The sequence below is a fragment of the Aulonocara sp. 'chitande type north' Nkhata Bay genome, linkage group LG17 (assembly GCF_057382095.1).
Source record: "Aulonocara sp. 'chitande type north' Nkhata Bay isolate Kocher_YH1m ecotype deep benthic linkage group LG17, A_spYH_male_GT1.1, whole genome shotgun sequence".
NCBI classification, from domain to species: Eukaryota; Metazoa; Chordata; class Actinopteri; order Cichliformes; family Cichlidae; genus Aulonocara; species Aulonocara sp. 'chitande type north' Nkhata Bay.
In genome coordinates this window covers 30,180,007-30,203,316 of record NC_141360.1, presented here as the reverse complement: position 1 = coordinate 30,203,316, position 23,310 = coordinate 30,180,007, and the positions used below count along the sequence as shown (strand labels likewise).

Genomic DNA, 23,310 nt, shown 5'->3' with positions numbered 1-23,310 from the left:
ATTGCCAGTCTGGTTTTACTGATGAATTCATCAAAATTGTATCACATTTGAATGAAAAATGTAAGCAAAAGTCAAAGTTTGAGGGGGTTTTTTCTCTCATGGTGAAATAAATTCTATGGTAGAGCTATATTTTATATCTGTGTATATGTGTGGATTTAAAGTTGCTTCCTAAGGCGGCAGTTGTGATTCTTGTTATATCCTCTAAATTTAGCAGAGTGTTGTGTTGTAGTTGTTAATTAAAGTTGTAATTCAGCAGGGGAGTAACTATACACAGCCTTTTGTATGTTTATTTACACTAACACTCTGTAGGTGTTCACTGTAAGAACCCAGAAACTATAGATTGTCAGACCAAAATCCTCATCTTTGCAAAGAAATACTTACAGTATATATTGTGGATATAAATTCTAGCCCAGTTATTATTCGACTAATTAAAAGATGTTGAACACTTCCTACAACTTTTGCTACAAAGGATTACCTTTGTTATTTTTGTTCCTATTTCTGTCACACTGGCATATGCGATGTCTCTAACCGCTGTTCTGAACAAAATGACTTTTTAATTCTGCTAATTTTGGTTCAATATGATACAGAAAAAATCATCTGTCACAGCTGAATGAATTTCACCAATTTTTCGAGAAATAATATTGCAGCTGCACAGCATCAAACCACTGCTAGTCTCACATAGCCAGATTTATCTCCACAGCAGTGTGTCAGAGCTGGAGAATGGTGTGACTGCACCCATTATCTTTCTGCTACAGGGTGGAAAAAAGGCTTTTCTGTTGCGAGAAGAACCAAGTTGGCCTTATTACATGATCCAAATCTTCATCCAGACTTGCAGATTTAGCATGTGCTGTAAGTTGGCAGCGCAGTGGTTGCTGTTGTTGTTTTCTGTTGTGAAAGGAGTTCACTGACAGATAGCACAAGAGTTATGCAGTGTGACTGTAAATATAGATGTAGAGTGTGGCCACTGGAAGGTTTATATCTACACTCTACATCATGCAAGTCACACCACTAACTCACTTTAATTCACTGACGTTTCCCCTTTCCTTTTTGTCTCAGTAACCCTGACAAGGGCCTTCAGTTCCTGATCTCAAGAGGCTTCATCCCAGACACGCCCATCGGTGTTGCCCACTTTCTGCTACAGCGAAAGGGCCTGAGTCGACAAATGATTGGAGAGTTCCTCGGCAACAGCAAGAAGCCCTTCAACAGAGATGTCCTAGAGTGAGTAGCCCACAGGACTGCAGATATTGATTCCCCAAATCATTTGGGGGGATCTTTTCCCAGTAATCTATCCTTTTTCATGAAGCCTTATTAGGTACAAGCTGTGCACAGCTCTAGCTTGGGGTCTTATTATTCTCTAAAACTCAATTGTGAAGCCTAAATTATAACTTCACTATCCACTTATGTGTGATTTTTTTTGCGGTCATTTCATTATAGTTTCCATTGTCATAAACACATCTGAAATAAGCTCAAATTGAAGTGCTAAGATCCAAAATTCAAAAATGAGCTCTTGTCTGATTTTCGTAAAGCTCGTAAATGTAGGTTGACTTGTAGGGCAATAACTACTACAGAAATTAAAGGAGGTTGACATGAAGCAAAAGTAACATTTTCCTGGCCTAATAACATTTTACTCATCTTTATCACATTCATGTTAAAACTGTTGTTAATATAGAGCAGAAGTGAAAAACAAGGAACAGTTTATCTGTGATCTGATAACATAAATATTACTTTTGAGATTTCAAAAACTTCCATTTCCATTCAGGACATAGGGTAGATGTACTGAAGTGTGGGAGATAAGGCACTGCTTTATCTGTGTGTGTGTTTGGTACTGATACGTGTTGGGCATATTGAGAGGCTGCGTCTGACTCGAGTGTTTGGTTTCTTGCTCACTCCTCTCCATAGCTACTTGTATGCTACGTGAAAACATTTTGGCTGACTCCTTATGAAATCTATGGACTGATAATACAGTAGTTTGTAATAGCGCCAGAGTCATGGGCTCAAACTCAGGTAGGGTCCTTGTGTGGAGTTTGCATGTTAGGCACATAGAGACTGTGTAATTTGATCACTAGCCACTAGGTGAAATAAGAAAAAAAAACTCCTTGTGACTGCTTTCATCACTAGCAAAGACAGCTGCATTCATTAGCTGGTCAGCTGCAACACATTAAAGTGTATGTAAAGGTAGCATCACTGTAGTTTAATTCTGTGTAGTCTCCACTTTTCATAATAACTGCTAACAGCAGAAAGTCTTTGCACTGCATGTAGGCCATAGCACAGGTTTGTGTACCGAGTCTTTCCATCTCTGTGGTGCCGACTTGGCAGCTTTCCATGGCTGTCAGTGAGATAAAACATGGCTCGCTGCTGAGACCAAAAGTAGCTCTTTTAACATTTTCCCAATAATTAGATTCTATTTAAATAATACAAAACTATCAATTTGATTTCGATAGGATAGCTGAAATTAAACCAAAAACTAATACCAGGATATCCTAGTGGTTTATTACTCATCTGGAAGGTTCATGTGGTCACTTCCCATGGTGCACCACAGCAGCGTCTTTAGTCTGATCATCCTGAGAGCAAAATCAGGCTTTTAGATATCTTTAAATATCTGAGTTCCCACTGTGTGGTTCACTTCAAAATGCAGGATCCTAAAACTCCAGCTGTATGGCATCAATAACATCTTTTTAAATCCGAGCCCAGATAATTGTGATAACAGGAAGACGCTTTTCCAGTCCTGACAGAGCTCCTCGAGAGTTACAGAAGCCATCATGCGATTGTTTTTAAGATCGGAAAAATGACTCTTTTCATCTGACGTTAATATTTGATGTAGACATTTCTTGGTCTTTGTGTACAGGTATATTCATCTCAAGAACCTCTCAAGAACCTCACAGTCCACTAAAACTCATTTGGAAGCTGAATGGATTTGCATTTTGGTTATGAATGCTTTTCAAAAACAAGTGTTATGTGCAAGACAATATAGATACATGAGATAAGTGAAGAAAAAAACAAACAAACACATGAACTTTGGGGTTTAGAGAACAAGAACTTCATATGCGCACACACACACACACACACACACACACACACACACACACACACACACACACACACACACACACACACACAAAACTCACTTCCCCCTGCAAGATTAATTCCAGGTCATTAACTTTATTGCCTTTTATTTGCTTTTAAAGTACAAAGATCCCTCTCCCGTCCTCGTCTTCAGCTATTTCCATCTTTCAACACCTTCCTTGCTTTATCTCACTAATTGCCTCTACTCTGTTAAATTCTGTGCTTCACCAATTATGTCTAAATTTGCATATCAGCTCAATGAGGTTGTGAAGATTTTTCTTTTTATCTCCCGCCTTTTTGTACAAGTTACAAAACCAAGAACGGGCTTAGTCTTTGCAAGGTCAGACAAACACTCCATAGCACTCTACCAAGTTGTTCATTCCAGCTCATGCTCATCTAATATCCATATTTCCTCAAACGGATACCGTCATGGTTTCAAAGACATTTTATTAACAGGAATATGCTCTTAAGGCTTCAAGCTCAAATTCACACCACAGATATATTCTCAGCGCAGGTGATATTGGTATATATATATATTTTCCCTGCAGCACTCAAACAGCAACACTCGGGGTGAAAGTGATGTTGAAGAGGGCCGTGATAGAGTGAAAAGTGTGCGAGAGCACTTTTGATAAAGTGTGCAGTCACAGGAGAGCGGGTGAGGGATAGCAGTCTAATGTGAAAATCACTCATGGTGATTTACTGAGCCTGAATGAGTCGGTGTGGATATGTGAGTCTGTGTGCGTGTGTGTGTGTGTGTGTGTGTGCGTGCGTGCGTGCGTGTGTGCACGTGTCTGCAAGCATGTGACTTTTCAAGTATGTGCATGTGACCTAGCCTTGCATCAATATGTGGTTATGGTATCTCCCTCCTCTCCTCATAAAGCAAACTAAGTCTCATTCCCTTCACATTTCTTGGTGCATAAACAACAATAGTTAAAGTGTCTCAAGACAATTAAGTCAATTTGTGGTTATAGATTTGGGTGCCAGAAAATGGACACCCCAAGGACTCATTTACTGATAACACGGTGTACTTGTTTAGCATGAAAAATGAGATCTTGTTTTCAGCCTGTCATCTACTCATTGGCTTCTTAAAATATGGCTCCATCTGGCCTTTTATGTCTTTTTATTTTCATATGTATTTGTATGCATACCTGCCATCGCAGCTTTGTAAACATAAAGTACAGTTTAAGTGGCGTTCTGCAGACAGATGTGTCTATTTCTCTCCGAGGCACTGCAAGCGAGTCAACGATAGTGTGTGTTTGTGTTTGTGTTTTATGTGTGCGTGTGTTTTCCCATGCAGATGTGTAATTATGCCAGAGTGTATGGGGAGAGATGTAAGAGGGGAGGAGAGGGCTGATGTACTTAGGCTAAAGAGCATCTCGTCTGACATTACATAAACAAGGAGTGACAGCCAGGGAAGAAGGGAGAGAGAGGTGGTGGAGCGAGGAAGTGAGTCATGAAGAGGGCGATCAGGGTGGTCTGACAGTCGACGAGTTGATAAAGAAGACGATCAATCCAGGCTCACTGCACATAGTATGAGCTTAACTTTTATGAGCCTTTAATTTTTCTCTAAGTGCTATAATTTGTTGACAATATGCACAATTTGACCTGTCTGTTAGTTAGTGCAATTAATAATTACACTTATCTCTATTAATGCAGCATTGAGCAATGAAGGTCAGAAAAAAATCTGTGCTGTGCACTCTCTAAAACCATGCATTCTATTTGCTTAGCTGTACATTTAAGCAGAAGGAAAGACTGAAAGATGTAACCAACATTGTAACCATGGAAATGCAGTTGTGTACAGTCTGAAATAACTTAAAAGTGCATCATATATGAAAAAATAGCAACTTTTTGGCTGTAACAGCTTCTTTCTATTTGCTGAAAAAGGAACAGAAACAATGTTTTAATCATGCTTAACATTCAACTGATTAACTGTATATAAATGATAGGCTTAGCTAAGTTTCACCCAAGATTCATTGTTAGGCTTCAGGCTGAACAAATTTGTCTTGGTTTTTTGAAACTAGATGTGCCAAGCGAGAAGTTACCTGAGTGAAACCAAACTGTCAACTGAAGAGTAAAACATACCCTGCTTTAGTTTAAATCTTGATTTGATCTGAAACTAGCGACTGAGTCCCGAAATTCATCAGTAAAGTAATTACTGAAGTCACAAAGCATCCTGGAGCCTTTTGACCAGCCAGCTAAGTCTCTGTTCAAATGCCCAAAGGGGACACAAATACACTTTTGACCTGGAGACTCTCGCCTGAGATCACTTAAGTTTTGATGTCACTCACTGTTTATGTTCATTTACACTTGGTTGGTTATGTTGCACCCTGGGAGGACACCAGGGCTTTATTTCTGTGCTTTACAGGAGCATGAAGCAACACACTGCTAAAAAAAACTAGCTTCTCTTGTTAGTCAACAAGAAGAACAAACTTTTCTTTATCTTGTACGGCTTGAATTTCTACATCATTACACACTATTAGTAGCTCTAATGAGCTGACTGGCAGAATTATTTCAAGATTTACTGCAATTAATAATTGGAATTAATATTAATAAAGTTGATAGCAGTGTTGCTGTAAGTAGTGATAGAGATGTACAGTAAATCAGTTAGTAATGCTTTTGCACAATACTGTGCAATTGTTTCTGTGTATGTTGCTTACAAGGAGCCAGACTTATCATTTTTAAGGTAGTCTTTAGAAATAGTTCTCCAGGTTTACTGAAAACTGTCTTACTTTGTAGACTGGCTGCTTTTTAACCCATTTTCAGTCCATTTCTTCTACCCAACCTTTTCCGTAGGAATGCTGTTTTTTTGGTTAAACCACTTAACACTGACTTGTAAATCCATTGGTGTTATGGGTCTTATCAAAACAAATGTTAACATTTGATTGGCGACAGCTTCATTTTCCAGCATGACAATGATCGCAAACACACTGCCACTGCAGTAAAAGCATACATGGTTAGAAAAAACTACACGCATGCACGCACGCACGCACGCACGCAAAGGGGAACGCTATGAGTCGTGGATTGGCCTCCCCAAAGCCTGGACATCAAGAACTGAAGTGATGTTGTCGGTGTGAGCAGAATTTGCTGTTCTCTGCAGTGCTGTGTGTTATACTGTATGTGTATGGCAGGACTGAAGACTCAGCTATCTGATGCTTTTCTGCTGGAGCAGCATGTGTCACAGTCAAGTACTCACCTCATTAACTCCCTTTGTTCACAGTAATCCATCATAATGTAGAGTGTGTCTGTGCATCTCCCTATTTCCCGCAGTACTGCAAGTAGAAAAGATCAGAGGCAAAGGATAATGTCATGACCCCGCTACTTATTTTATTTATTGACGATTTTACTATCAACGCTATCTTTTCTCTTTAAAGCATTTAATCCCTACTACTACTACACTACAACCACTAAGTGTGAGTTAATTAATTAGTTAATCTTGAATTGGTATGGGCAGGATAAATAATTATAATTGTACCTCAATAGGCAACCTAACATCACAGCTAGGAAAACTTTAACCCTGCCCCATGGTATTTCCAAAGTCACCTTCCACTTCAAACCTCATTTCACCTTCAAATTGCCCTTCTTGTATTTATCTCCCGTGAACTCATTGGACAGGATATTTTGCTTTTTTAATTAAAGTAATTAAGTTTGGGTTGTCAGGTAATAGGAGGATTTTCTGCTCTGAGGCATTGTGTGCATATGTGTGTGTATATGTGTGTCTTGGCAGCTGTGGCACGAGAAGATAGCTGGGCCCAGTCTTATCCCTGGTGTCCGTGCGTGGCTAATACCTGCAGTAAGCAAAGTAGTGCTGTGACTGGGAAGCAGATGAGTGAGAGTTTTGCATCCTTTATCTTGGGTGTTCATCCACACGTTCATCCAGCTCACCAGTGAAGGGGCAACCTCTACTCAACCTCTAGTGAATTTGGCTATAAATTGTAATATATTTTCCTATCTCCTATGCTCTTTGCTTATCTCATCGCTGCCTCTCTGTGCTTCACAGTTGTGTGGTGGATGAGATGGATTTCTCAGGCATGGAGCTGGACGAAGCGCTGAGGAAGTTTCAGGCCCACATTCGTGTCCAGGGGGAAGCCCAGAAGGTGGAACGTCTCATCGAGGCCTTCAGGTACTTACAGTACAGCTAGCCTTTAACATAAGTTGTTGTTTTTTTTTAAGAAAATGTTTATCAGTCGGTATGCCCATTAAATTGGGAGCACACCAGCTTCTGTTTCCACAGAGTTACGGCTGCTGGTTTTACATGTAATTATTATCAAGTTTGTTTCATACCTCATCTATCATCTTGGCATTGCAGACTAAGATAAACACTACAATATCCATAAGTCGGTGTGGTCAGGGGAATAGAGGAGGGCATGAATAATAGAACAAAAAAATGGAATTGTAGTTGTGCAATAGCTCCTTAAAATTGAATCAGAATTTAAAAGTAGTAGAAGAAACTGTCACTTCAGCTTCCACAAAGTACACAATTTTAGTAACAGGAGAGTCTGGGAATTTGGGGAAAATAGGCTTGACATGTTATCAAAGAATCTGATATTTCATTTATACATATATCTCAAAGAAAATCAAAGATATTGAAAGAATTGAAGTGTGAGTGATGTCACAATGACATGATTAACTGAAATAGCTGAAGTTGTGTCGTCTTGCTTTAAAACTCCATTCACTGCACCCTAAACATCTCCTCATTCAGGTATCTAGCCATAGTCATGTATTTAAGTTAGGATGCTATTTTGTAACATCTCCAAAAGCAAAAGTACAAGACTAAAAGTATAGTTAAAGATGTATGTATCAACTCTAGTGTAAGCTGCAAAACTTAAAATGTCCAGTTAATGTGACTACTACACTATGCAACCATATTTTTCTTCTATGATAAAGAAGGATTTTTGGAATGATTTTTAAGGTTTTCTATTTATTTATTTTTTTTTTTTTTTAAAACATAAATAACAAAAAGGAAAGAAAAGAAAAGAAAACTGACTTTTAAGCTCTAAAAAGTCATGCAGGCTGAATTGAGTTCTGTGGAAAAATCTTGAGCCATCACCCCGTATTTCTTTATATTTTGCCTCTAATATTTTTTTAAGCAATTTTTCTGAAGGTCTTTCTTTGGATATTGGCTGCATTTTCACTCATGTTCTGCTGACTTTCCTGGATGATTTTGCCTCTTACATGTGGGTTCGGTCACAGTATTTTGGTGCACAATTATGTATGTAGCAGTCAAAACTTTTGATCATGTTTAAATGTAAGTCACCCTTCATATTAAAAATTCAACTAGAAACAGTGTTTATTATCCAGCTAACTGGACTAAAGTCCATTAGCTACTTACTACCAATGCTGATTGACAAAATCAGGATAACAACCTAATAATGAACCTGCTGAATTCAAGGAGAAGTTTCATGGTCATGCAGATAAAAACTGATGGCTAAACAGGTGTAGGAAGGGAAAGAGTCACTAGGGAATGAATGAACTTCCAATTCTTACTGAAGAAGCAAGCAAAAAACAGAGAGCTTTAGTTATGTATGGCTAATATATTTATTTATGTTCATAAACATTGTTGTGAAGAGAGAATAAAGGCAACAAAAGAGCAGGATATGAATATTTATCATCTTGAATGTTATGTTTTCCTCATTTGGCAACATTTTTTCCCCACTGAAATGTAACTTTAGGTGTGACTAGAACAAGCTTAAAAAAACAAAAACAAATTATATACCATCACTCAAGAAATTACTTCAGGGCCAGACTTGTTGTTGTAATGCTTTAAGATGCAGTTCATGCAGTTTACAAGTGTTTTGATTGTGAAATATTCTTAAAGAAAGTACCATACAGAAAAGCAAAGATGTGAATTTGTTGTCTTTTTTTGGGTGAGAAGCAAGGTTAAGAGGGGACAGAAAAACAAGTATATAACAGTTCAGTCAGAGAACTTTTATATTCGTGCATGCAAAGAGACAGGCACACACAAAGCGGAGTAGTCTTGGATTGCCATACATGAACATTAATTGAACATGAAGATTATAACACATTTTACTCTTTCCCTTCTGTGTGGCTGAACTAAAAAATTGACAATCCACTCCTCCATCTGAATAGCGAGGCAATGTATAATTTGTGGCCACAATTTGCAACAGGGTGACAATTTGCGGTGCAGCTGTGGCTCTGTGTGTTAATGCTAACTGTTTGCCATCGCCCCTCTTGAGTAACAACCACCTGCCACAATTGTCAAGGTTCCCAATAGGAAGAAACATGGCTGCATTGTCATAAGCAGTGGGCAGGGAGGTTGGCACTGCTAATGTTTGGACATCAGGCTGGCTCTGCGTGCTATCAGGAGCAGGAGAGAGTAGGAGGGAGGAGGAGCTAAGGAGACAGAGACTAGAAAAGGAAGGGAAGAAGGGGAGAAAAAGGAAGGAGGGAGGATGGTTTATAAATATCCAGCGTTGCATAACCGCCACTGCCTCTCTGTGCCTGCCTTCCCTTGCTCCCAGGCTTTGAAATGCCTCCAAACACACACACACACACACACACACACACACACACACACACACACACACACACACACACACACACACACACACACACACACACACACAGACAGAAAGAGAGAAGTCTCAAAAGTAAGTGAAGGGGATTTGAAGCAGCAGTGAAAAACAGCGAGGGGAAAAAGTGAAAAACACCCAGTAGCCTCAGTATCTGCTGCGTCAGTCTACTAATGAATGAGCAAATATGAATCATCTCCAAATGCTGCAGATATATTCAGCTTATGTTTTCCTTCCTGTATTACAGTGTGATATCTGTATATATTTACTCACTATGTAATCACTGTGTTATGTATCTGCTCTGTATATTACAGTCTTCATCGATGAAGACCATGCATCTTATATAATTTCGCACTAAAATCCACCCAAGGAGCGCATGATGATGTATTACACCATTCAGGGCAATTTGAAAGAAAAGCTAAATTGCCAAAAACTGACAAATCAATTCAGCGAGAAGCATCATATGTCATTTTACCCTCTCATTTTCGTTTTTTACTTAGTCATTTTTCCATGCCTATCTGTGAAGAGTAACAACATACTCAGAAAGCGACATAAATTGAGGTTTTTCTCACTGCATGGTGCAACATTAGGATTCACAGACAAGGGTGTAATTATTGGTTGCTGACAAGTCATGGTTTTCAGACAGTGAGATGTGAATGAGCATCTGTGTGCCCTGTGATTATCACACTAAAGCAAATACAGTATGCGGGATGCCACAAATACGCAAAACATTTCATTTAAGGCACTCAAACATATATCTAGACATGCACATGTGTAATCATTGAGACTGAGCCCTAGAAAGCACATTCAAAACTGGCACAGAAAGCGTGAAGCTACATGCATGCACGCCTATATAGAACGTGGGTAAGTAGGGGAGGATTAACTACCTTAAAAATTACTCCCAGAATGCAAACTGTTCTAGCAGACTCTTTGTACACACACAGTTATCAACTATGTTGTAGAATAATGCTGATTGCAGTTCGACAATTTATTGGGGTTAAAGAGCACCTTTTCTGTGCTCTTTAACCCCTGATCTTTACTTAAAAATGCTCTGTAGCAGGGGTGATTAATTCATGATTACTGTACATATATATATATATATATATATATATATATATATATATATATATATATATATATATATATATATATATATATATATATATATATATATATATATTTCAACAGAAAGCCCACAAGGTCTACACACACCTTCTTTTTTTAATCTATATATGCCTTCCATATACATGTTGGATGTTCTTTTCTATTATTCATCACCTAACCATGAAGTTATTCTTGCACCACACCACCTTCTAGGCTTCTAGGAAGACACATATAATGTATGTGTAGGCATCTACAAATCTACACTCCAGCACAACACTTCTTATACTTAGGAAAGTAAATCAAACTGAGCCTTTGCTTGCAGAAAAGGTGCCTAGGTAAGGGATTTCACATTTCAGTATTCAAGTATTTTCTCTTCTGCACAATGACAACCTGCAAAAAATTCATCCAACTAAGCCCGCAAACGTCAGACAGTGATTAACTGCAGAATAGGACTTGACTTTTCAGGATTTTGGGGTGCTTAGTGCAAGTAACAGAGAGGATGAAACACTTAAAAAGAAGGTCAAATCCTTTGTTTTTGTCAGCAACATCACCCTCAGTTTCTAGTGTGATGCATGACCCATATAAGTATTCATTCCAGTGGGCGAAATGAGTTTTAGCAGAGCTCACACAACCTCACCAACGCACTGGTGCTGAGGGGCAGCTTACAGCTTCATGTGAAGCCACCGGCAAAATTAAAGCCATAACTCTCATTTCAGTGTGACACTCTTATGCTAATGTTGTATTTTTAATAGCATGCAGTGTTTTAAAAAGTGTCTCCTGTGTATATTTATATATGTCCTATTTCCTGTCCCACCCTGTGTCATTCCTACATGGATAAACCATCCTTACCCCCAACTTTATTCATTTTACTCCCATTCTATACTATCTTACATAAAACATGTAATGTTTTACTGTTTTCTGTCCCTGTTTTTCCCTTTTCTTTTACACCCACAGTCAGCGGTACTGCATGTGCAACCCGGATGTGGTGCAGCAATTTCACAATCCAGACACCATCTTCATCCTGGCCTTTGCCATCATTCTGCTCAACACCGACATGTACAGCCCGAATATTAAGCCCGACCGGAAGATGCTGTTGGAGGACTTCATAAGGAATTTACGAGGTAAGGGACATCAAGGTCACGTTGAGGTCGCATTACGGCACAGCTTGCATCTGAAGATGAGCATTAAGGGAGTTATAATGACATTAATTACCTGACATAATCAGCTCAAGCCGGTAGGTGAATGTTTTAGGTCGCTTGAGAAGAGGAATGGTGGTTTTTGAGTTGCATAGTTGACAGTGTGGCCTCGTTGTAAATCTAATACTCAGCTTTCTGTGTCCAACCTGATGTCTTTGCAAGGAGGAACAAGGAAGAATTTCCTTCAGACTCAGGATAATGGCCACAAAAAGAAAGTTGACTAAAAAGCACTGGTTTTCTTTTTAGCTTTATGTCGTTAGTACAGTTTATGAATATACTGTGTGTATTGCTTTTGTTTTAATCTTCTTTAATTTGCCATCTTATACTTTGACTATTTTATTATTCTTTTATATCATATTTTTTATTTCTGCTTTGAATTTGGCAGATTTAATCCTCCATACATGCAGCAGTTGCTTGAGAAATGTTTCCATCACCTTGTTGAATCAATGCCATGAAGAATTAAGGCAGTTCCAAAGATAAAAGGGTGTCTAATGCAGTGCAAGCAGGGTGTGCAGATCTAGAACAGTAATCTATAATCTATGCTGTGTTATGTGTTGCACTATGCGTTATATAATATAGCCTATAGAGCAAGGGCATTGAATGAGACAAGCAACATCCCATAAGTTGAGTTACATGCGGCCTAAAATTAAAACAGTCAGAAGGAGATTTTTTTTTTCACGCAAAGTTTGTATTTCTCTAGATGAGAAAGCTGCTAAATCCTCTGCCTCACCAGTAACTTCTGGTACAGATTCCTGTTGTGGAGCCAATCCCACATGACTCAGAAGAACTGAGTGTCCAACAGTTTCAATCAAACCTCCCTGCATAAATTCAGGGGATAAAGATTAGGTTACATTTCTCTTCCTGCCTGATTCGCTTTACACAGTCACTCAGAGCGGCACCGACAGAAAGCACCTGTAAATCTCGTCTCCAGTATGCAGACAGATGCTCATTCGGCAAGCGCTGAGAAAGAGACATGAGCGTCATAGTTTTGCTCTCACTCTGTGCAATCAATCAGAGATTGCCGAGGTCGATGCAGAACAACTTTAATAGATTCATCCAGACTGTTCCTCACAATTAAATTAAGTTGGAAAATCAATTTCAACATCTCATGCAAATTAAGATACGCCACTCTCTCTTGGCCGCTCTATTTGTCTTCTGCTCGTTTTTTTCTTTGTCTCCCTATCCATTCTTCTGTTTTGTTTTGATTTCAGTCACAGTATTACGCTGTCTGTTTATTCATCTGTCTTTACTTGTTTATATTATGTTCCTCCTCTTTTCTCTTCCACTGTGTCTGTCAAACATATTGATGGAAGAAAACATGCAGTTCACTCAGCTAATTGGCTAAGGTGAAAAGCAATTATGGACCAGAAACCAATAGTAATGAAGAACTATAGAACATTCATTATCTCAATTAAAACGGACTGTCAGTGTTAAAGCAATCCACAACAGGGCAACACAATATACACCCGCCTAATTAATCTAGTGACTCAACTCACTGAAAAACTGTAACATCTTAGTTATTGGATTCTTTTCTGTTTTCTCTTTTTTTTGGTGGATGGCCTCGTATTTTTAGAGCACATGCATTTCCCTTAAGTTCTTGTAGAGGGCTGGCATTAATCAGTACACCTCATGAAAAGCCAGATTTAAGCTTGAGGATGATGAGCACAAAACAAGATAAAGAGTTGCAAGGGAAACATGAGTAATGTCAGACTCGGACTAAAGGAATTTCAGGAGAGAAATTTAGTTCAGGACTGTGGTCAGTACTGATGTTCGTCCCAGGATATCTGATATAAGAATCACTCATTTAAGCCTCCTAAACTGTTCACTGACTCATCTGTGACATATCTGATATTTAATTCTGGGTGATTAAAATTATGATTACGTGAGCACTCTTCACAAAGAAAAGAGAGAAAGAAAGAAATTAGAGGCTTAGGGTAATAGTGGCCACAAAACAACAACAAGTGCCTCTAATGTGTACTGGTTTGTCTGGATCAGCTTATGGTGTTTACAGTTGCTAAGCAACTGTAAACACTCTAGCCCTTGAGGTTAGCTAGCACATTTCTATTGACAGAGATGATTAACACTGAAAATCTCACCTTCAGTTCTCGTTGAAGAATGTTCATACCCTATTAACCACATTAACCAAAGTATTTTGTCATTCCGAATGATTTAGCGTTTGTTGTTGTCCTACGGTCTCTATTTACAAAGTGGTGCATTGCTTTCTCTTGCAGAAAAACACTAATAACTTCCTGTCCAGACTCCTGGAGTCTGGGTCGGGTATGAGTCTACATACTTGCACCTCTCTAAGGCTGTGTTAACAGAATGCTGACATCTTCATGATGATGATAAACCGTAAAAAGTCTGACAAGTCGTTAGCCATTGAACATGTGGTTTTATACCACAGAAAACCTTCCATTTTAAGACATAGTGTGACCAAGATTTACAAAACAGAATTACATTTTTTGATCATCATGACACATAAACTCAGCATTTAAACACTTTAATGCTGGGTTTATGTGTCATGATGATCATATAGTGATCAAGTCAGATAGCTGTTTTCCCATAGACATTTATATGACCAAAAGTAATTTCACTGTCATAACTATCACCATCTGGTAGCCTTTGCATAGAAAGCAGGTCTAAGCTACGTCCACCTTGGCTTTATTTTTTAAAGTGCATTTTAAAAAAAAAAACTACTATTAAAAAAAGTACACATAATGTCATTTCAATCAATTTAATTGTTATTGAGCTACTCCGGATTGGCTCAAAGTGGTTGCTGCTAGCAAGGCTAAAAACACTATTTAAAATCCTAAAAAGTGGCAAAGAAAAAGAGAGAACACGAGACAATTAACAGCAAAAAAAATGCTGCTTATTAATGTGACAGTTTACGCACTTTTCCCTCTGGTCATCTCTTTCTCTCCCCCTGACTCCATTATGTGCAGTGATGTCTCAGCGGTGTCCCCGGGTGCCTCACTGACACCGCCGTCACTTGTGGCAGCTTCATTTTCTCCAAACACATCCTGCCCCATTGAAGGTTCAATGTACCACACAGTGTGGTGCAGCTGTATCGATATAATGGGGAGCATCTCGAGGGCAACCTTTCAGCCTAATGACATGCAGCTTTACCTGCTCCAAAATGTCACGGCCTTGAACTGCACTGTGTTCCAGACAGAAAATCTTCCAAGAGATGAGGCTGGGTCTTAACCTTTCGCTTGCCAATTAACCTCCTTTCACGGGGCTTTCTGTCATTACTTAATGGAGACGATGAAAGGAAAAAAGAAAGCGTCAGAAGGACACATGAGGGGACAGAGCGAGGAAGCGCTATTCATTTTTCCAATTTTTGCACAAATCAAATGAAGAAGCAGAACAAAGAAATGTAGCATGCACACAAAGTAGTTGCATTTTTTGCTATTTATATTTATGCCAGCGTAGACACACTTTTTGTTCATCTGCCACTGTTAAAAAAAAAGCAATGACTCCATATCCTGTAAAGCAACCGTGTTGTAAAGCGTGTGTGTATTTATGAGTAATCAGCCTCTTCCTGTCTTAGGTGTGGATGATGGAGCAGATATCCCCAGAGACATGGTGGTGGGAATCTATGAAAGAATACAACAGAGAGAGCTGCGCTCCAACGAAGACCATGTCACCTACGTTTCCAAGGTTGAGCAGTCCATCGTAGGCATGAAAACAGTAAGGACACACTAATATATCTGAGAACGCTTGCTATAGATTCTGTTTTTTTTTTAGTTGGATTAATTCTCTCAAAGATGAGTGACTTTACACAAAAATGACACATAATGTAGTCACTGAACTGATTGCCAAATGTGAATATGACTGCGTACGCACACAGAAAGACACACTTGTTAACTCCATGCCAAGTCACTCGCTCATTAGTCAAGCTCTTATCACTATCACCTAGCCTTAGTGGCTTTAACAGAGCACATTTATTAGTCATTAAATGTCTCATCAGCAGCTCAATCATTACCTCAGGTCATTACGCGAGCTAGATACATCATTAACCACCGCTATCATTAGACTCATTTTTTAACAGTTTAAGGTTAAAAGACTTTAATGCAACCTCATTGCACATGAACTGAAATATGTATTTGAACATAACTCTGGAGGTTCTTTAGTTAAAACTCAACTTCAGAGACACTTGGTACAGTTTTGTCTGTTTCAGACTGAACACGTCTGAAGGCAGTAGACCTGGCAGACAGAAAGGCAGTCTTTAGCTTTATAACTGACTAATTACACTGATTCATATAGGAATGTACTGTCTGTGCTGGCTTGTAACACTGGAAGGTTTTTTTTTTTTAAAAGCTGCAACAATAAAGAGACTTCTGTTTGAATCCGATCAAAGCTGAAGGCCTCCCTGTCTTATTTTTTAATGAAATGTAGACAAGACAGACAGATTTTTCCTCATGTATGCTTGGTTATTCAACACTTCAAACATTGCACCCAAATACTAGAGTTAACTTGAGATATTCCTTCAAAAGTAAATTCAGGTTCAGTTTATTCCAAGTGAAGTCTCGACATAGCATTGGGCATGCTAGCAGTTTGGTTTAGCGGTTTAGTCCCAACTGAAATATTGTAGCATGCCTCATGAAATTTATCAGACATATTTCTGGAGCTGCTGTCCAGTCAAAAAGGGTGGCAGCGAAACTAAGAACCTGCAGATGTAGTTCCCAAGCTCTGCTTTGTAATCACTTGTATTAGCAAAAGTTAGCATGCTACTGTGAGGAGTAAAGTTGTAAAGATTTGACCTGCTCAATGTTACCATGTTGCATTAGTACAGTCATGGCAAAAATAAAATACACCCTTTTTCAATTCTTTATGCATATAAGTATAAAATAAAATAAAAATGTCCTCACCAGGTCTGAAAATGATCTATAATAAAGAGAGTGCTAGTCAGTTGGTTTGAGGTGTTTGTGCTGATATTCTGTGTTTAGTTTTCACCAGACATGGTGATATGCATTATGGCCAAACATCTCCACTTTGGTGTTGTATGTTTAAAGGCAACCAGATATCATGCTGGTCCACTGTGTCATTATACACTTTTTATTGAATTGTTAAAAGGACACAAATGCAGAAGTTGCAGTAAGCTGTAGTAAAAGCAGAGGGAAATATTTAATTTCAAGCCAACATGAAAATAATCAGAAGAAAGCATTTAAACAGACATTATTAACAAATTTACATGTGTGTATATATATATTAGCCACTTAGTTAAATTGTTTCTGATCACTGAGGACCCTGGAAGGCACTGCATATGTTTTTTGCCTTTATTATCTCCCCCTGGTGGTAATGCAACTTCTGCATGCAGTTATGCAACTTCTGCATGTGTGTCCGTTTCACATTTTGAAGAGGCAAAGCATGAAATAGACACAATGTACTGTCTATAGATTTGTTTAAATGCATCTCTGCAAACTAAAGCCATGCTGCCATGTTCTCTTTAGAGAGTAAAGGTAGCCCTTCAATATAAGATATACTTGTTCTCTCTTTTTCGAATTGTTTTGCCCTAAACTTTAACATTTAACATGCTAACTGAAGCCTGTAGCTCTTGGCGTTTTGCAGTTTCTTTGAGCAGTTTCTCTCTTGCATGGTCTGATCTTTGGTAATGGATGAATTTTTTTAGTATGTCCAACTCTGGGAACATTAAACGCTGTCTTGAATGTTTTTCACTTGTGAATAATCTTTCTCACTGTAGAGTTCAATTTGCATGAAAATGGCCTTATAATCCTTCCCAGATTGATGGACAGCAACACTTGTTTCTTTAAGAACTTTCTTAAATTTCTTCCTTGGCATGTTAAAACACACCTGAATGCTCCAGACCAGCAAACTGCCAATGCTCTGGTTTTATAGATGTGCTTACACATCTGTTTTGATTATGTCCTGATAAAAAAATGTCCAACTTTCTTGGTGCATCCATGTCACAAAAGGAAATGAGTGAGTCTTCATGTTTTAATTAATTTTAAATTCAACACCAATTATAGCAGTTGCTTCCAAATGACATTGACTTTGAAAGTATTCCCTCCACCTTTTTATCCCGGCTTACGCCTTTAAGTGTCTCTTAGTGATCGATGAGTAGCCATAGGATGACAGAGGGAGTGCTGTCAAAGCCACAACAATGATGGATTGTTGTGATAGGAAGTGACTGTTGCTGCCAATGGCGGCCGTCTGCTATAAAAAGAGCGAGTCTTAAATAAAGTTTCTTCTATTGAAATAATAACCCAGCCAACAGTCTCTGTACTTTGAATTCTAAACGCCTTATCTACTATTACTCCAGAAGGAAGTGGCACACAAATATGATGAATTTTTCTGTATCGCTAGTAAATAATTGATGATTTGATGAAAGCCGTATTAGAGCCTTTGATGAATGAGATGAGGTAGCTTTATATCTAAACATGTGAATATTTTTTTATATTTGTTTTTATTTTATTTTTTTATTTGAAAAAAATATTTATTTGCCTATAAATATATTGGCATCTCTTGTCAAGCTGTTTCTTAATAATACTTTTTTTTTTTTTTTTGAATGAGCAGGAGGCATTTCAGGCTAATGATGTCTTTACATGTTTCTGACATTAGTATAATGAGAAAGCGGGCTGGCTGTGGAAGGCTGGGCTCGAGTCGGTATACCCTGCAGTGATGAGAGAGCAGGAGAAAAGGAGACAGAGGCTATGTGTGTACTCCATGCATTGGAAATTATTCTCTCAGAGCAGAGGGAAGGAAACTTTGAAATGCACACAGGGAAAATTGCACAGGGGCTGTGTATATTTGTGTTTTACCCTGAAGAGGGATCAACTCCACATCTACTCTGCTGCTTTTTGGATTTTTGCAGAACACAGAAAGCTGGACCAGACAAGGCAGAGACAAGTGTGTGTGAAAGGGTGACAACATGATTAGATCAGTCCTCCGAAGGCAGTCTGTTTTCTTTCGGGGTTTTTTGGGGTTTTTTGTTTCTTTTTTTTTTGGGGGGGGGGGTTGCAGTGTAATCTGCTTAAACTTGAAAAAGCACCTTAGTTGAAGAGGAGATACCAAATGTTTTCAGACAAAAGGAGCATTTTCTGAATTAAAAAAAAAACACACCTGTAAGCACAGGCCTGCCCTCTATGCTAATAGAGTTTTGTCTTATGTAGGATCCAGTAACTAAACAGCAAGAAGTACATTGCAGAAATAAAACTAACAGGATTTGGCAACAACTCGTATTTTTCTTTTTTCTTTTTGTACAAGCAGCCTGTGGCAAAACATCCCTCTTTGAGCACTACCACAGCTACTAGAATCGAGCAGAACAACCATCACTGTAGGAACACAAATGCTCGAAATATGACATTTGGAACACAGAAAGTGAATCTTCCTCTTGTCTTCTTCATCTTTTATTTTTAAGAAACCTGTTATAATCCCACTAGCAATAAAAAGCAGTTTTGTTTGGACTGGTGCAAAGACGCCAACAGCTCGCTCTCACAAACAATGCATTGCAAAGATATGCGCTAGATAAGATAATACAAAATATATTTGCTTTTGGTGTTTTGTTTTATTTTATTGTCATATTAAGCCGGGATTCGTCTTTGCCAAGAGGGAACGCTGAACATCAGACAGACCAAACCTAAGTAAAGAATCCTAAAATGTAAACCTGGATTTGTAGAAATGTTCTCCTCAAGAGGGCACAGATTTTGTTCTTAAGCTTTATAACCATTCTCTCTCTTAGCTGTTGCTATAAATTACCATTTTAAAGTACTCTTAAGACTAAGAAATAAGTGTCCATGTCACACTAAGTTGTCTCATTTTGTGCTTAATGGAGTTTTTTCTACTGCACCAGTCTTGTATCTCCTAGCTTTGGGAGGAAATGTTGATTTAGGTTTTTTACTTCTCTTTATCTGGATTTTTGAATTATTTTAAAGCATCCCATCAATGTCTGTAATATGATTTTTGAGGCTGGGTCTCCCTTTGTGTTCATATTCAGGTTCTCTCCGTCCCTCATAGAAGACTAGTGTGCTGTAGTCGACTTTTTGAGGTGACAGACGTCAACAAGGCCCAAAAACAAGCAGCACACCAGCGAGAAGTCTTCCTCTTCAATGATCTCCTTGTGGTAAGTAGACGAAAAGCCTTACACTTTATTAAATTGACAATCATTATGAGATATTCAGTATAAAAATACTGTTTTCATCCTGAGAGTTTCTTGGCACACAATCACACTTTGAAGTTGCTTATTTAGTTATGACAGCTGCAGTCCAACAATTCTTACTTTGGGTCCAGCTTTTCGCAGTGCTTGTCTTTTTTATGTTATTTCATAACTCTGGCATCTCCAGGCATTTCTTTTAATTATAGTAAGCAAATAATAATAATCAAAGATCTGTCCTCTACAGAGCTGCTTTAAAGGATGGTAATATAGTTTCATTTCACTTGAGGACAGCACAGATTAGCTGCTCATTTGATCCAAAGTTATATAGATGTGGGAATTATCAAAGGTTTAAATGTTGGACATAATGTTCTCATTAAGAGGCGCATAGGAGTTATCTATCCAATGTATTTAACTGACCTCATAATTATGTCAAATGCCACAACATACAGGAAAGGCAAAAAGCAGCATAGCCATATTACTTCACTTTCTATGGAGGCATAAAAGTAATTGGGACCTGCAGGAGAGGTTGTTAAAACTCAAATTTGAAGTAAAAGACTAAAGAAGCTATTGTCCAACATCACAGTGCAATTCTGTTCATTTGGCACTAAAAGTTAGCGGAGCGATATATTTCGCAAGGATGTCTTCTCGTGACAGCTTTGAAAGCGGGACAGAAGTTGTCTTTGAAAATTTTTCACTACGGGATGAAAGTGAAGGGGACTTCTCTTTGAATTTGGCCCCTGTTACAGCAGCTTGAAAATGTCAAGAAGTGTTTAAAGTGCCAATGTGATGTATTGGTTTAATACGCCTTTCCTGGTAAATTATGCCTCACAGTAGTGCTGGAAAACAGATATGCCTCATCTTTCTCTATCTGGAAGGTCATTCAGTGGAAAAAAAAAGGAGCTCCATAACAGCCACGATATATCCTGATATAAGCACTGGCGCGCAATCTGAAACACTTGGAAGGTTGTAGTGTACATTAGTATTGACTATCCGCTCTCGATGTTGTCACGGCGGGGTGCGCCAGTGTGTTTTTTGAAACAGGACCCAAAAGCAGATGTGGTCGAGGAGTTGCAGGTTTAAACAGAAAGCGATCCTTTATTTGGATGATAGCAGGAGTTAAACATGGAACCCTAAGCAAACTAAAAAACACTAAGAAACAAACACTATGAAGTTCTATGACTAAAACAATGGTGGGGATAACAGACGACCTGACAATGACATTCAGAAAACAGAGGACTTAAATACACACGAGGCGATCAGGGGAAGTGGAGACACACGAGGAAACAGCTGACTTGGATATACATAATGATGCACAGGAAAGAGTAAAACTAACCACATGAACACAGAACACAAGACCCTTTTCAAAATAAAACAGGAAACATGCAGACTTAGACACGACAACACAAGCTTAACAGGCCTAACACACATGACAGACTAGACAAGGAACCAAACACAGAAACCAACGAGACAGATGATAAACAATCACTAACCTAAACCTCCACTGACCCCTAAATAAGAACAATACAAACTTATAACCAAACTAACATGAAAGCTTCAAAAATTACAAAATAAAACACAAAATGCTGGGTCAGAGACCCAGCCTGTGACAGATGTTTTTAAATGCTCAAATAGTTTGTTCTTTCGCAACTGCCTTTGATGTTGTTATGCAATATGGAAATCTCTGGCAAGATTTTTGGAAGTGTTCAGAACATGGAACAAGGAATTAAATAGGCAGTTCTGTCATTCAAACATTTTACTACAAGGCTCATGATGTTGTTTATTTCTACAGATCTTGAAGCTTTGTCCAAAGAAGAAGAGCTCCGCGGCCTACACTTTCTGCAAAGCCATGGGACTACTTGGCATGCAGTTTCACCTTTTTGAAAATGAATGTAAGTCACAATGCTGGTATGAAAAAAAATCCCCTCTTGATATCTCCTTAAGTCATTGCTAAAATCTACCATTTCCAAGCTTGCACAGAGAAAAAAATATCTGTCGAAATTCGAAGCGAACAAGGACTGTATAATTTGTTGCTTTATCTTAAAGGGCTTATTTTAAGCACAATAGTCTTTTTATTTTTTTCTGACAGCATCAAACTATTATTGGTTTTATTCCAATCTTGCATTTCAATTTCTGGAAATGTCATTCTCCCAGTCCCATTCAATACATGCTGCATGACATTTTTGCAAGCAAGCCCAAGTTTGCAGCTCAGAGTGACCTTTAGAAGTCTTTTTATGATCACACTTGTAACTAAGACACCCAGGAAAGTAGTTTAGATATGCCTTTCACTCAACAGTTTAATGTACTCCGCAGACTACCCCCATGGAATCACCATCCTCTCACCATTCGGATCAGACAAGAAGCAGGTATTAAACTTCTGTGCTCAAAGTGCCGAGGAGCTGCTCAAGTTTGTGGAAGACCTAAAGGAATCAATCGCAGAAGTGACGGAGATGGAACAGATACGCATCGAGTGTGAGAATCTTTCTAAATTGTCCATATCAAATTATAGAATTGATATAATTTGACAACAATAATTGTTGTTTTTACTTGGAATGATGTTGAGCGTTTGAGTATAATCGTCAACTTTGTGTCTATTCCTTTTGTAGCAATACTCCCTACAACTGAAGAAGGGTCAAATGCTATTACATTTTGCACCAAATCAATAATGTCATATCTTGGGGTGTTAGAGATCTTCTTAGATGTGAGAATCAATATGTCTTTTTTTTTTCATTTTTCTTTTTTCTTTTTGGTATTATGCGCAAACTACTTGTCTGTGTCCCATCTGTGTGGTTTCAGACTGAGTTTTGAAAGAAAAAAAAACCTTCTGATGCACTGCAGCTCAAGCACACTGCAGGGGGGCAATGATACGGAGGTGAAAATAGGTCAGGGCTCCTCAAAGCAGCCAGGCATCTGACTTGCTCGGACTTGTGCGCGCCTGAAATTCTCTAGACAATGAGTCACTGCAACACATGGACAACCTAAGTGTGTCCGCAGCCTAGCTTCTGCCAGTGGGCTTCAAAGAGAGGATCCCTGCTGGGTTTTGATGCAGTTGCCTTACCCTCGATAGAGCGGGAGGCCCTGCAGCCAAGGGGGAGCAGGCAACAACATACGGAGATAGGCAGGTGTTGACAGAAGGAAATTATTTTTCTCTTGGAGCTGTGTAAAGGCTGGAATAACTTGTGCTAAAACATAAGAGAGTGGATGTTGGGACACATTTATTATATTTGCAAAGGCAAACTTTTTTCTCAGGTGGTGATAGATAAACATTTTGAAAACAAGGAAGAGCTGTCACCTGAACAGACAA

General features: G+C 38.6%; 1 protein-coding gene across 1 annotated transcript in view; it reads left to right on the top strand.

Annotated features, from left to right (window-relative positions):
• The window catches only part of iqsec3a (IQ motif and Sec7 domain ArfGEF 3a), a 128,266-nt gene that overhangs the window by 90,201 nt on the left and 14,755 nt on the right, over positions 1–23,310 (top strand). Inside the window, exons 5-11 of the mRNA XM_086269091.1 lie at positions 1,057–1,218; positions 7,061–7,183; positions 11,652–11,818; positions 15,444–15,583; positions 19,851–19,976; positions 21,799–21,898; positions 22,320–22,478. Of these exons, the coding sequence (XP_086125217.1) occupies positions 1,057–1,218; positions 7,061–7,183; positions 11,652–11,818; positions 15,444–15,583; positions 19,851–19,976; positions 21,799–21,898; positions 22,320–22,478 (977 nt within the window). The remainder of the gene's footprint in view (positions 1–1,056; positions 1,219–7,060; positions 7,184–11,651; positions 11,819–15,443; positions 15,584–19,850; positions 19,977–21,798; positions 21,899–22,319; positions 22,479–23,310) is intronic.